A 14277-nucleotide genomic window follows, 5' to 3' on the forward strand; every position below is an offset into this window, starting at 1 on the left:
CACAGGTTATGTTTTCATCAGGAACCTTTGATCTACCTCAGGTGGCTTAAAAAATGTTGAGTTCTCGCGCAGTGGTGTTTCTGAACAGTTGACTCACGGCAATGGATGCATCAACAACTGTGAAGAATGGCTACTGTAGCAGTAAAATGAACGGTAACCCAACCAAAATGGTGGCAAACGGTTCTACCGCACAGAACGTCTCGCCCAAGTTAGGAGCTCAAAGAGAGGAGGGCTCTAGAATCCTGTCCTTGCTGAAATTCCTATGGTTCGTCATAGTTTGTTTGTTGTCCTACGTGCTTCTCTTCACGTCCGTTCTGCCCTTGGTTCCACTAATTGTGGTATACTACAGTCTAAAGGTGATCGAACGATATCTCGTCTACTGGACATCTGGCGACCTTCACCTAAGCGGCCTGGATGCGCTTTGGCAACAGAAAAGTGAAGTGAATCGTCTAGCGATTACCGGATTTTACTGCGCGGAGAACAAAACGGACTTCGAGAAAGCTCTTCGAGATTTCCGACAAGCTGTTTTAGATCGCATGGTGAACGCTAAGAAGTCGGACGGAACCTTACTTTATCCGAGGGCCCGTTGTTGCATTCGCCCAGGCTACTTTCAGTACTTTTTTCAGGAAGACAGATCTTTTCGCATTGAAAACCATGTGTTTAAGTGGGATGGTGAAGTGCCCTCTTCCAGAGAGGAGTTAGAAGGGATCGTTTCTAAGCTGAGTAATGAACCCTTTAAAGAAGGAGTTTCCCCTTGGTATTTCTGCTGTGTTCCTACAAATTATGGTGATAAGGATTTCACGGCAATCTTCAGGATGTGTCACAGTGTTGCAGATGGTGTGTCCTTGACAAGGTTCCTTATGAATCAGCTACCGGATCAATCAAAAAATGAGAAGGAGACTAAGAAGTTTACGTCATCAACTTCTCAAGTACCTCTCATGGCCAAAGCAATATTAAGAATGGCATATTCAATGCTTAGGCTAGTTTTTGGCTTTCCTGACCAATCCATTCTACATGGGCCAAAGCTGAGTGGTATCAAAAAAGTTACCTGGAATGAAGAATTTGATTTCAAATTGATCAAGCAAATCAAAGCAGCCACAGGCACAACTGTCAATGATGTCTTGATGTCTTGCCTCTCACGTGCAATCAGAAGGTGCTTCCAGAGAAAGGGTGTGGAAAACCCTCCAGACTTCAAGGCATCAATTCCAGTAGATGTCCGTCTTTCAGCCCCCAAGAAAGAACCCAGCTTCGAAAACATGTTTTCTCTGGTCTTCCTTAGGCTTGCAGTTGGGACTGAAGGTGTTCTGAATCAATTACAAGAGACCAAAGCACGTATGGATGAATGCAAATACTCTGGTGAACCATTAGCCACAGCCTGTGTGATGATGCTGTCTAATGAATTTTTCCCTGAATTTATGATTAAGAGAATAAACACTGTAATCACTGAGAAGTCAAGTTGTGTTTTATCAAATGTACCTGGTCCCCAGCATGCCCTCTCAGTGGCTGGTCGACCTATCAAGTACACAACATTCTGGCCTCCTCAGAGAGACAACATTGGAATTGGGCTGTCCATCTATACCTATGCTGGCCGAGTTATTATTGGAGTGCAAAGTGATGTCAGTGTGCTACCAGATCCACAGATCATTACAGAAGAGTTTGGAAATGCTCTAAAGGAGATGACCCAAAGTGTTCTTCATGATGACGTAGTCAACGGAAATGTGATTCGCTAGACTTGACCTGTTGATCAGCTTCAAGTATTCTCACAAGTGATAGGACTTGAGTAACTTTGTACCAACTTTTGTTGAACTTTGTTTGGAAGAGGACACTCATGCATGAAAGCAAGTAAGATTGTAATATTATTTAGTACTAACAAGGTCCTAAAACTATAATGAAAGAAAAACAACTTGAACTAAAACTTGACCTTGTCCAGGTGCTCGGAATGCTGACCATAATGTGGTAAAGAAGGCATACAACTAAATTGTTGATAGGTGCATCTTTGAAAATTCAAAGCAGTAATCAATTTTAAATGAATGAGCCATTTGCTTCATATTTGTGAAAAAATACTTAATATGCGTTAAAGGTTTCATCCCAGAGACAAAATATTGTTTAGAAAAAAAGTTATTTTTCAACTTGATACAATTTTTTTGACAAAAAATCATACAAATTTATGTATTTGCAGAATGTGATATCCTATTGGTATGAACCCTAAGTTTAATATATCCATATTCCCCATACTTAACTCTGTATATTCCCTTTGGTGCTGAAAAAGAAAATTCATTTAACAGTCAAAGCCTGCATTATCAATCATGTCTTTTTATTCTCATGCCTTAACCCTTTAACTCCCAGATCAAATTTGCAATTCTCCTTACAGTCAACCATACAATTCTTATAATGTTATTCAGAGAATTTATTATTGAATTGACTAACTATCCCCAAATTGACATTTTTCTTTATTCTCATCACTTATCTGGTTGATATTGTATTCTATTGTATGGAGAAATTCAGTTTTGGTCACTCACGGGAGTTAAGGGGTTAATAGATGATTCAGTAGAATAATTAAGTGTATGAAAAATTAGATGCTGGTCACTCTCAGAGCTTAGAGGGTCAATAATACTCTTATAGTCAATTTTGTTCTCTAATACCATCCTAAGCATGCACACAAGTTTGTGTGTGTGAGATTTGCATGCAAATTTTGAATTTGGCCAAAGCCTATAAGGGGAATAAGTGTTTGTAACTCAAGTGGTGGTTTTGTTGTAGAGCAAGTGTTGATCCATTTAATTTCCCTTTTTTAAGTAAGAACGAGGAGGAAATCACTAGAATTTTGTGCACTCTAACAAAGAATTGTTACTCCAAAAAGAGTGTTTAGGTTTCTCACTATGATTTTTGTTGAAAATTCACATCCAAACTTGCGAATCAAGTTAGAAACAAACTGTTCTGAGAGATCTTTTTCATAGTAACCTTAAACGTTAGTGAGTGGAATATTTATTGTAAGATTTGATAGAAACTATCCAATCAAATAGATAAATTATATAATTTAATATTTAAAAAATGACCTTATATCAATTTACAAGAGTTATTGAAGAAAAAAATTACAAGTTACCTTTACATTGATTTGATCTTGTACATGAAGGTACAGTTAGTTGTTAGAGCATAGTACATACATTTGTGAAATTAAGTGTTGATTTGTATGGTCAAAATGAAGTTATTATCTAGGTCATGTTTAAGTTGATTGTTAACTCAAATGAAAATTAATTTTGTAAGAAACTTAGCAGATATCAGTAAGTATAATTATATAGTACTTTGCATCATATACTGTAATACTACAGATTATCATTAATGAAGACAAGGCAATGTAGACATTGTTTAAGAAAAGAGAGAAAGATACTGAAAAAATATCAAACATCATCAATATTATTGAGTCATGATCTCAATTTTTCAGCGTTATTAGTATTTAAAAGATAGTATTTGTTTCAAGTGATAGATTTTTGTCAATTCTTTTGTGAAAAGCTTTGCTCAGGAGTTTATTTTATTAGACAGTACAGAGGCAGGAATGCTTAACTCCAATAAGTGATAAATTGTATTAAAAATGGGGAAGAGTTTAAAAAGTTTTTTTTCTTTTTTTTGGTTACATTTTGCCTCAGCTCTTGATGTGCTTTATTAGTGACTATAACTGGACTTTTTCTGCAAATGGAACTTTAGTGAAAACATGGACCTTGATGAATTCATAAATAGCATGCAAAGAATACTACCTCCAGTTTTTGCAAAATTCCTCAGATTTTTCTTGAAAAGGACAGTCAAACTTGTTCTAAGTGGCACCATAGAAGGTGGTAACTCTGTATCAAGGGTCAGTCGTGTAAAGTCCAAATTTTTTTTTTTCAGAGTTACTGTGATTTTCACCTCTATTAACAAGTTGTGGTTAGCCTAAGTCCCAGCCGCCTGTTTGTAATGTCTTCCGTCTGCATTGAACAATCACTCTACCCTTTAACTCCCACAAGTGACCAAGACAGAATTTCTCCTTACAATATCAACACAATATCAAGCAGACAAGTGACGAGAATAAAGAAAAATATAAGCTCGGGGATTAGTGGTTGATCCAATATCAAATTCTCCAAACTAACATCATGACAACTATATGGCAGACAGTACAGAGAATTATTAATGAGATCTTGGGAGTTAAAGAGTTAAATTTAAGTTAAACTAATTTATAAAGAAATGTGTTGCAGCTGGAGGGGAAAATTAACAGTCAGATCATAGGAGGAAAATTCCTAGACCGCAAGGTTTTTTTGTTGCCTGACAATCTCCTGACCTGTGGCACTACCCTGTTGCTGTCACTCATCTTGATAAAGCTGTTCGTCACAGGAAACAAGGCTGTGATCAGTAGCTGACCATCACGAGGGTCAAGACAATTCAATCTGTTGTAATTGGTAGATTACTCATCCAAGACTTTTTTTTCTGTCTAGTCTAGATAATCCAATTGTCTGGTAATTCAAAATGTTTCCCAAGGGAGTCAGGGTTTCAAATTGATTTAAATTAGGTGTCAGACTTGGCAAAAGTAGGCATCAGACTTGGCAAAAGTAGGTGACTGTGAAACATTTAAGGGCCAACAAGTGATTATTTTGACCAGAGTAATTGGCAAAATGTTATCAAGTAGCCGATGGATATCAAGCAGTCACTAGCTTGTTTAGAAATCCCTGCGGGAGGAAAGTGGTCTATGACAATGGACGATTTTCAAATTGTGTTATACAGATAAAAATAACATGAGCCAAATCCAGACATGCAAATGTTTTTTTATTATATAATAAATAATCACATTAAATCTCACCTAGGGAGATGATAATATGCCAGCACATTTAAATCTCAAAACACTGTACAAAGTACATCAATACTCTGTTCAAGAAGAATATTATTCACTTCACAATATTTGCAAAAAAATAATTAAAATAAAACCTTCCTGCAATGTCAAAATAATTTTCTTGTCCTTTCCATGCCTACATCCCTTTTCTCAGTCAAAGTACTATCCATTGTACATTTTAAAACCTTTTCAATGCCCTTAGGTTTGTGCTATTTACAAAAATGTGTTGTTCATCCATCTGATAGTCAGCACAAATCATACAGTCACATTAACTTTCAAATGCAGATCAATTATCTTGACCTCTTTGGCATGATTTTGCTCAGTATCCTAAACACTGACACTTGTATCCCTGTCCATAACAGATGGAAATTTCTCTTGTACCAGTCTCTGTTTAATACAAAAGGTAAAACATAATTTCTTGTTACTACCCTGGCTAAAGCAAGATGTGTAAGTCTTTTCACCAATATGAGCAAAAGAAAAATCCAAGTGACCCAATATGAATTCAAACCCCAGCCATTTCTGAATTTGCAATCATACAATATTAGCTTAGACAACTAAAATTGTGCATGAGAGTTAAAAATAACCAGGGACTGCTTTTGTTTAATTGCTCTGCTTCCCATGATTGGTTGTGCCAACTTCTCTATCAATCATGTGTTGAACTAAAAACCAGACAAGACTCGCAAGTTGTCATCTGCATTTACTTACACCCTGGGTAGTTAGAATGTTTTCCCTTTATGTTATTATGGGCTAAAATACATGTACATCTATCTTTTAAATTGTGCCCTGACTAGCCAATGTAACTACAGTTAACTCTCTCAAACCAAACACCCTCAAAAATTGGAAAAAATGTCTGTTAGTAGAGCTGTCTGCCAACAAGAATTATTGCCAAAGGTAGACAGTAAAGAAAAGTAGAGTGGATTACAGCTTACAGGAGAGTGTTATGTTGGACTCTTATTTATGTCAAATGAATAGACAGCTTGCTTTCACGCAGACAAATGGAGATTTCACAAAACTGATACTTGCTGTTGTGCTGCTCTATCAATGGTCATATTTTTGTTGATTTGCAAATTCCAGACAGCTTTTATTCCCAAGAGTCAATTATTATTCATGGGGTGTACAATTATAAGACAGCGCATACCAAAGAAAAATCCAATTTTCAATTTCAAATGTGTCCTTGAATGCTTAACAAAAAGTGTCCACTTAAAGGTATGTAATATGTGCAAGTGCAAATACAAAGTTTGAGTGGGTGGCAAAAAGAAGAATAGAAAAAAGTGTTCATGAGTAGAACTGTCTGCTTACAAGAGTATCCATTTTCAGAGAGTTGACTGTATTAAAAATAAATAATTCTAACCAATCAGTTTTTGTGTTGTTACCTGAGATATTGAGAATGCACATTGTAGTTGCCATCCAAGAAATCCCGATAAAATTTTGACAACTCATCAGCTAACTCCTTATCTGAAAAAAATTTTTAGAAAAACAGTAACTCCATGAATCATCAAAAACTTTGAAATGTCTTGCATGCAACACAACTTATCAAAGATAAATTCAAATTCTTCACATGATGTAAAGACGTCAAAGGGAAGTATCCTTAGCTCAGTTGTGAGGAACCTCCCCTCAAACTGCTGGAGCCTGGGTTTCACTCCCAAACCAAGTGTTACATGGAGGTTGAGTTTTGTTGCCGTTGTTCTTCTCGTCTTTGCTTAAGGGGTATTTTTCCTGGTTTTTCTCCAATTTGAGTACCTCAACATAAAGCCAGTACCTCTTATTCCTAGTTTTCTACAAACAAATTCTTAAACTCGTTCTCCTTATAATTTGGGCTGATCAAAATTAATTACCATATACATGTGCTGTTTCCAAAGGGGATTGAGTTTGCTTTCAATATAGGGCTGCAGTCTTCAAGGTTAAATAGTATCAGTCAGTGAAACCTGAACAAGTAGGACCTACTGTGTTCTGTCTACATGTAACTGACTGTGATTTTACTTCTGACACTTACTTGTGTCTGTTTCCAGATTTCTTGGTCGTAATTGAAGGAAGGCCTTTTTTGACTACAACACAAGAGTTCTCAATTAATATCTATAGGTCCCCAACCATACATAGAAATGAAAAGCTGCCCTATAAATGCTACTATAAGTGATAAATGTTGTGATAAAGAACTTGGACAACTGTTGGTAATAATCTTTTTTGCTAAGATACTCAGATGTTAAAAAACTTATTAAATAGCCTCAAGGCTCTCAATTCTGTAACACATTCTACAAAAGAGGAATATGTACAAAAAATTCCATGTCTTTACCTTGATTCATCAAACAAACAATTTTTCAAATATCCAATAATTTATTTTCTTCAGGGGGTGGATGAATACAGAGACAATAAAAGGAAGTGTTTCTAGCCTATGCCTAACAACTAGCACATTCCAAGCCATTGCATTGGACATATTTTTTTCAAAGTGATGAGAAATAAAAAAGTGACTCTTTACATTGAATACTTAATTGAGTAAGTGTGTGTAACAGGGTATCAGGAAAGGTCTGTCCAACCAGTGTTTGAAGCCAACAAATCTACTTGCATAAAGGAGTAAGTTTCTAAAAAAACTATGGTGCTGCATCAGTGGAGGAGTATAACAAGGTACTTTGATATTATCAACTGAGTTGATAAAATATAGTGGCCACCATAAAGAGTTTCAAAGTTGTCTTTTTGAGCATTAGTTTACACTTGAAATGTCAGCTTTGAAACTCTTCATGGTAGCCAATTTACTATATCAAATGTAGTTTATAGTTGTGCTGAACAATTACCCCTCAACCATGAAAAACAATAAGCTAGTTCATACATGTACATACAAATGAAGCAGATGCTGATTATTTATGCTCACACATACCAAATTTATATGTGAATTATGCAAAGTTTATTCACACCTACAACTGTTTTCATGTGTGATAAATGTGTATTTTCTGGTTAACATAAGGGTGTTTGATGTGTATGTGTGAGTGTATGTCTATGAGCATGGAATTTGGATCACTTGTGTCAAACATGACTCATTTCCACATTTCCCTCTTTATCTATTTTTCAAGAAATAGAAAATAACATATCCAACCTTGTTGAATTTTTCATTTTGTTTCCCCCAAAAATTCTGATTCCAAGTGTTTAATTCTTGCTGTTGTTCTCTGAAGTATCTCTCCTGAAAGAAAAAAAAAGAAAAAAACTTATATGACATACTTTTCTTGCTTCGGTTACCTTTATTCTGTGTGTTTTCACTAATGAACACAGTCATGCAAAAAAAACAGGCACAAACTGCCAAGGAAAACAAACAATTTAAGATACATGATCACGTAAATATATATTTCCCTTTCAATCCTTGGATTTTCCTCCCTAGAGCCATCAGTAGGTAACATCTGCTTTACAATATCAATACACTGGTGCAATCCTTGACCAATCAGAGAATGCACATCTCTATAATCCCTAGAGAAGTTATACTGGCAAGATGACATCTTGGGAGCAAAAAGGTCAATCATTCCAGTTAGCATGTTACATGTAGCTCAGTTGGTAAAGCACTGCATCAGTATCGCAGAGGTCATGGGTTTGAATCCTGTACAGGCCTGAATTTCTTTCAAGCCTAATTTTCATTACTGCTTGGGTAGTAATCATTACTGCGCGGATCATTTTCATTTTAATTTCTTAAACCACAGTTCACATATATGATTTTCACATATAATTACAGTCGTCAATTAATATATCGTTTATTGGGCCAGTAAACCCACAAATGTTTCATAAAACCAACTGAACGTTTCATTTTTAAATATTCAACGTTTTCTCCCAATATTCCACGAATGTGTCGTCTTTTGCTTAAGTACGGGTAGGTTAAAATCATATTGCGCTTACTTTGGTTGATTCATTTTTCAATTTTGCGAAGATTATCTTTCGTATGTTTGAGCCGTGATGTCGAGGACCAACCAAGTTAAACTTGCCACGAGAAGAAGAGGCAGAGGCTCTTCTAGAGACCTGAAATAAAGTAATCAAATTTACTGTGCAAACTTTGTGATGTTTCTACAACCAAAATCTTACATAACGTAAGCTTCGAGGAAAAACGTGTACCTCGTCAGTGCTAATTTCCCTGCCACAGCTCTCCCATTTTTTTTGTACAAAAACTGAAGGAAGATAAAGACAATTTCTCGCAAACGGAAGAAGTGATGAGTTATTCCTACATAAGAGTTTCATTCAGCTTTGTTTATGACAAAGATTACTACTACAGCTGAGTAGGTTAGAAGATGGCGGCTATATTATGGCTAGGCTACAGAGCTTAGAGGGATAACCGCTGTCATCGATGCGGCTCGCATTCAAAATGGCGGACAAAGAAGGGCGACCGGAGCGGGAAGGTGAGCATTGTATTTCTTGTATAATTGAATGACATTCTTCCTATAAGCTTATGTGTTATTGTCTGTCAGCAGAAAAGAAGAAAGATTCATCGAGAAAATATCAAGAGGAAAGAGAAATTTCACGCAGTCGACGTACGTATCTGTCAAATGTTCTGTCAGTTAAGGCCGATCCAGTGATTAAATAAAAAATATATATATATTTACAAGCCTAACGTGAGCTTGCGTAGTTTTCATTTTCTTAGTTATAGGATAATTTCATCCCAACCATCTCTCAATATTCTACAGCGAAGAAAAAATCTAAAAGGAAGCATAAGAATCAGTCAAGAGAAAATTCTTCTTCATCGAGTTCTTCAAGTAGAAACAGGTCGCCGTCGCAAGGTACTGTATCTAGAAATACGAATCTGTGTGTAATGCATTCTCCGTAAATCATATTATGAAATACAGGGTTTTCATCAAGAAATTTAGCACCAGGGGCCACTTCACAGCAACAGGTTAGGTTTTATCTGCGTCTTGAGCAAAAAAAAAAGTTTAGAGCATCGAAATTCAGCCGCAGAATTCTTAAATCCCAATGCCTGATAAACACCCTGTGAAAATAGAGAAACTAATTTTGGTGTTAAGTAGAGTGTGTTATCATAATGTCACTCTGGTCACAAAATTTGACAATTGATTCACTTATAAATGCATAGCTAGCAGAACTGGCGCTTTCATACTGTGTGCACTAAACAATGAGCAGCAAAGCCAAAAGCCTCTGTCCTGAACCTCTACCAGATTCACCACCCAGTGCTGAAAAATTGTGAAGTAGCAACCCTGAAAGAGAGAACACTTATATTTAGATGTTTGACAAAAAAGATACTTCCTTTGATGAAAACTTCTATTTACAGAGACATGTGCATTAATGATACTGATGATATTTACAACACTTACAGAACAACACTACTACATGACTTCATTTTTTTTGTCTTCTTTTTTCATTATTATATAAATATATATATATATACATATATATATATATATATATATACAATTATATATTTATAGAAAGTCTGTGTTTCCATAGTACAGTGCTCAATACTTAGAAGTAGTATGCAATATGTCTTGAGATAGGAAAAAACAGAGACTACACTTTCATCAGGATTTTGTCTCGGGAGTGATGTTGTAAATCATTTTGTTCAACAACAGTGCAGTTTTATGGGAATTGTTTTGTTAATGTTACTTACTAATGTCTTCTTGTACACTGACCATGCTAGCAGAAAAAGAGAAGAAAAGAAGGAAACGTGCAAAAAGCAGTTCACCCAGCAAAACTGGCAGCAGCTCCTCTAGTGCCTCTGAATCAGATTCCTCAGGTAAGTATCGAAATGTTGGTATGCTGTATTTTCTCAAATAAGCAACAGGGCTTATATTGGAAGGAGGGTGCTTAATCAAGGGTCAGGCTTATTTTGTTAGCATAGCAATAAGACAGAAATTTAAAGAGCAGGTAACTCTGCAAGTTCATGGAGATAGAAATAACTGTATTGGAAAAGAACATATTATCCTGTTCTGATTCCACTGTAGTTGTTGCGTAAAAAGGTATAAATATAACTTGGCGATAGAAACAGGGTTTCCTTGTATCTCTACTATTTACGAAAGTGAGGGAACAGGTGGGTGGGGTATTGCTGAGGGGCACTTGTTTGACATCATGGCCAAGGGGGTGGGCACTTATTGGGTTGGGTGCTTATTAGAGAGTGAGTGTTTATTCAAGGAATAGTACTTACAGAAACTGAAAATAAAAATTAAACTTGTAGGTGTGATACTGTGGGAAAACAAAAAAAGAAAAGGAGCACATTCTAACAACATTGCTCACTTACAGCTTATTGCAGTCTATCCTAAACAGATGTTGGAGAAAAGGGACCAGCTAACAGTATTTTATTTGGGGGATAAATTTGTTTGTACTCACTGAGTTATTGTCCACTCAGGCTTTCGTCCGAATAGCAGAGCCTTGCTCTACCAACCTTGTACAAATAAATTATTTGCTGTTAGCTATTTCTACTGTTTATTTGCCTTTACAGTAAAACCCTGCTAACTCAAACTCCCAAGAGAAACAAAACATGGTTCAAGAAAGTGGGGGTGTGAGTTAGCTGATAGTAGATGACAGAAAAACTGGGATCAAGGCAAATCAGATCTTGGTTGAGTTACAGGGGGATTAAAGTTAATTAAGTTTGAGTCAGTGGGGTTCTACTGTTTACTCCATCTGTTTTCCTGGAAGTCTATAACATCTGAGAGAATTAATTTGAGCTGTCATTTCTTGACTTTTCAGAGAAAAGGACAAAAAGGAAAAAGAGAAAGGTAACGTGGCATGGATCTTAAATATTAATTTAATATTAATAATTAGATATCTTATTTAGGGTATTGATCAGGCATTGACGAAAATGCCTCTGCCAATACTTAGAATTCTCCAATTAGATTTAGAAGGCTGAAGCAATGTTTTATTAAGAAGTGGACAAAATTATCTATTTCCTTTTTTCTGTTTTCCTACGTTTACATCTCTCGATGAAAACCCTGCTCATGGCAAAGTTGTTTATGACAATGCACATCTTCAATAGTTGCAATTTGAGAGTGGGTTTGCTCGAGCTGGCCACTTTAATGTGAGAGAGAGCCAACTTTTCTGTCGTAAATACAAAAGGTTTTTCTCTATCTCCATCAGGAGAAGAAAAGAAAGAGGAAGAGCAAGAAGAGGGAAACAGATGAAGCTTCTGGCCCTGTTCAACTTTCAAAGGTTTGTAGCGCTGAGAAACCCTTTAATTGTTTAATTTGGTTTTTTAAACTAAGTTGATAGTGAAAATAGGCAATGTTAGCGTTAGCCCTCGTCAGAGCGAAAGACGAAGGGCAAACGCTCGAAACTTCAGCTTTAGAAACTCTTTACTTTGGCAAATTTACATTATCAACCAAATTATCTCGTAATACCCCCCCCCCCCCCTCCCCCCACGCAGCACCGCAGTTTCTTTAAAAACTTGGCCCTCTTCAACAGTTTGTAACTGGCCTCTGGTTGGTCATAAATCGGGCTTTCTGCCTTTGACGCGACTGGCCCAGGTGATCTCGAGCAAGACTTTGAAGAACGAGAGTCTGAAGTCGGGATCAAACAGAGAGGGCACCTCCTATCAGAAAACGGGCTTCTTCAGTGGTTGAAAGAAGGCTTGTGAGACACCTCGCAAGCTTACTTTGCTGTATTTACGGTGCGCACTACGAGTACTTACGTCGAACTCAGTTGCATGAATCATTTTATGAAATCTTTTTTCAGTTCATGAAAGAACGAAAACGGAAAGAAGAGGCACTGAGAAGCGCCGTGACAGGCAAGAAGATCAAACTCAAAGTTAAAAAATCGAGCAAGGACAAGGAGGTAAACAAAGACTGAGTGCAAAAGTGAGAAATTCTATTATTAATCAGTATCTCCATAATGATATGTAATGTGAAGCTTAAAAATTTTTTTGGGGGGGAGTGTAATTTTGTCAGGTGTTTCATTTTTCTTCTGTTCGAGTTTGTAAAGCTTTACCAATAGATTATTAAATTCGCCGTTTCCGAGCGTCGGGTTCAAGTTCGAGCGAATCATCGCGGCTAAAAATGTAAGGAAACAATTTTTTCCAGGGCTTGTTTTTCGCAGAAATTTATCACACTGACGTGTCACCTATAGTGATTCGTCTTAAATTTCATGTTTCAGCCCCTCTGTTCTTTGTTACATTACTTTGCGGTTAAAGTTATTTTCCATGTTTTTTCTAGCGCGACAAGAACCGAAAACAGCTACTGCACTTCTTGAATCAGACCTTATAGGATTTTCAGAGAAGCTTAAAGGGTCTGTTAACTAAATACCGACGCGACTGGTTGGTAGACAAGAGGGTGAAGAATGGCGAATGGTTTCCTGGAATCGGGAAAAGGCAGTATCAGGGTCCATCAAGTTATAAAGTATGTGCACGTGGAGGGAAAAGAAGTCGAGTAATTTTTTTCATTCTTCGTACCACATGTTGTTATATCCTGAACCTGGCGAAACGGGAAGGGAAAACTCACCAAGAGTTGGCGAATGAAAGAAATGTGGACTCTTAAAGAAAAAATAGGACGATTCAAGCACTTCATGGCAAACAGCCATGATCCGATCAATGTGAAGATTCTGATCTGAATTTTATTTGTTTCTCCTGTAAATCTCGCTTTTCATAAGATGTATGTATACATTTATAAAAACGTAAAACGTTCTTTTAATGAATAAACTTGTTTATAACTTGAAAGAGTCGGCATTTTTTGTAGAAACCCTTTGAATTCAAATCCGTTTTCATTGCAGGTAGTAGGAGCCAAACCATTTTCAGTGCCTTGTTCTAGTGACATAAATTTAGTTTTTGTTTGCCCTATAAAACCAGATGTTAAAATTACATTCCCAATGTAAGGGTTTTTTTTATCTCTAGAAAAACGGCACTTCAATTCTCCGCGCTGGAAAGAAAGGGGAATTGGATTACTTCATATCTTTTATTTAGCTTTTTCCTTCTCCTTTACATACTTACTGATTTCACCGGATTTGTACCATGGAACCATGTCTCTTAAAAAAAAAATTTCTCGTCTTCACTCTAAAGAGGTGCATCACAAGGTTCTCAGCGTTTTCTAAAATATTAAACCGACGGAACCGACGGAGTGGCTTCCAAGCCTTCACGGTCTCTCTTCCGCTTCTCCTTTTGCTCGTGTCTTCTCTTGATTCTCGCGCTCGCCATGCTTTCGCCTCACGCTCGCGTCCTCTTGCCTCGCCGAAAAAAAAACGCAAAAAACTAAAAAAAAACACAAAAATGAAGCTTGATTTCCTCGTTACATGATGTCATTTTAAAACAGAATATGGTTTCGTGTAGAAGCTCTCAGTGGAAAATGGAAGCGTGTTCTATGTTTTTCAGTACCATACGAAAAAGGTAAACGAAAGACATGAAAGAAAAAACGAATTTTGAAAACTAAGGTGACAACTCCGTTTTCACAATAGAGAAGAAAAACGAAAAACAGGAACATAATTTGAATTTCATTATGCCTCGTCTTTGAAAAGTAGTTGGCACTAAAAGCTAC

At 36.6% G+C, this 14277-nt stretch overlaps 3 protein-coding genes across 3 annotated transcripts; 2 read left to right on the forward strand and 1 right to left on the reverse strand.

The window, feature by feature from the left end:
* Positions 1 to 101: 101 nt before the first annotated feature.
* LOC113679794 (uncharacterized) lies at positions 102 to 3605 on the forward strand. The gene has a single exon (XM_027196763.2). It carries the CDS (start codon positions 102 to 104, stop codon positions 1728 to 1730), a length of 1629 nt encoding a protein of 542 aa, XP_027052564.2. The 3' UTR covers positions 1731 to 3605.
* A 1162-nt stretch (positions 3606 to 4767) lies between these two features.
* Positions 4768 to 9079, reverse strand: LOC113679798 (COA8 family protein CBG23705, mitochondrial). Its single transcript, XM_027196767.2, has 6 exons — positions 8936 to 9079; positions 8723 to 8842; positions 7938 to 8021; positions 6846 to 6897; positions 6226 to 6307; positions 4768 to 5239 (listed from the first exon to the last, which is right to left on the reverse strand). The coding sequence occupies exons 1-6, from the start codon at positions 9056 to 9058 to the stop codon at positions 5143 to 5145; spliced, it is 558 nt and encodes a 185-aa protein (XP_027052568.2). The 5' UTR covers positions 9059 to 9079; the 3' UTR covers positions 4768 to 5142.
* Positions 9062 to 13466, forward strand: LOC113679800 (uncharacterized). The gene is made up of 8 exons (XM_089213421.1): positions 9062 to 9216; positions 9289 to 9348; positions 9502 to 9594; positions 10467 to 10559; positions 11510 to 11538; positions 11900 to 11968; positions 12491 to 12589; positions 12967 to 13466. The coding sequence occupies exons 1-8, from the start codon at positions 9165 to 9167 to the stop codon at positions 13015 to 13017; spliced, it is 546 nt and encodes a 181-aa protein (XP_089069547.1). The 5' UTR covers positions 9062 to 9164; the 3' UTR covers positions 13018 to 13466.
* The last annotated feature ends 811 nt before the right edge of the window (positions 13467 to 14277 follow it).

This window comes from Pocillopora damicornis, chromosome 7 (assembly GCF_964200805.1).
Source record: "Pocillopora damicornis chromosome 7, jaPocDami1.2, whole genome shotgun sequence".
In the NCBI taxonomy this organism is placed as follows: domain Eukaryota; kingdom Metazoa; phylum Cnidaria; class Anthozoa; order Scleractinia; family Pocilloporidae; genus Pocillopora; species Pocillopora damicornis.

What these genes read in the sequence shown, in the direction of transcription:
- LOC113679794 (XM_027196763.2), top strand. Translation starts at nt 102, where the DNA reads ATGGATGCATCAACAACTGTGAAGAATGGCTACTGTAGCAGTAAAATG.
- LOC113679798 (XM_027196767.2), bottom strand. Translation starts at nt 9,058, where the DNA reads ATGAAACTCTTATGTAGGAATAACTCATCACTTCTTCCGTTTGCGAGA. An exon ending in GGGAAATTAGCACTGACGAG is followed by an intron (nt 8,843 to 8,935) that starts GTACACGTTTTT and finishes ACTTTATTTCAG; the next exon opens with GTCTCTAGAAGAGCCTCTGC. An exon ending in GTGCATTCTCAATATCTCAG is followed by an intron (nt 5,240 to 6,225) that starts GTAACAACACAA and finishes TGTATTAAACAG; the next exon opens with AGACTGGTACAAGAGAAATT.
- LOC113679800 (XM_089213421.1), top strand. Translation starts at nt 9,165, where the DNA reads ATGCGGCTCGCATTCAAAATGGCGGACAAAGAAGGGCGACCGGAGCGG. An exon ending in AGAAATTTCACGCAGTCGAC is followed by an intron (nt 9,349 to 9,501) that starts GTACGTATCTGT and finishes AATATTCTACAG; the next exon opens with CGAAGAAAAAATCTAAAAGG. An exon ending in CTCTGAATCAGATTCCTCAG is followed by an intron (nt 10,560 to 11,509) that starts GTAAGTATCGAA and finishes TTGACTTTTCAG; the next exon opens with AGAAAAGGACAAAAAGGAAA.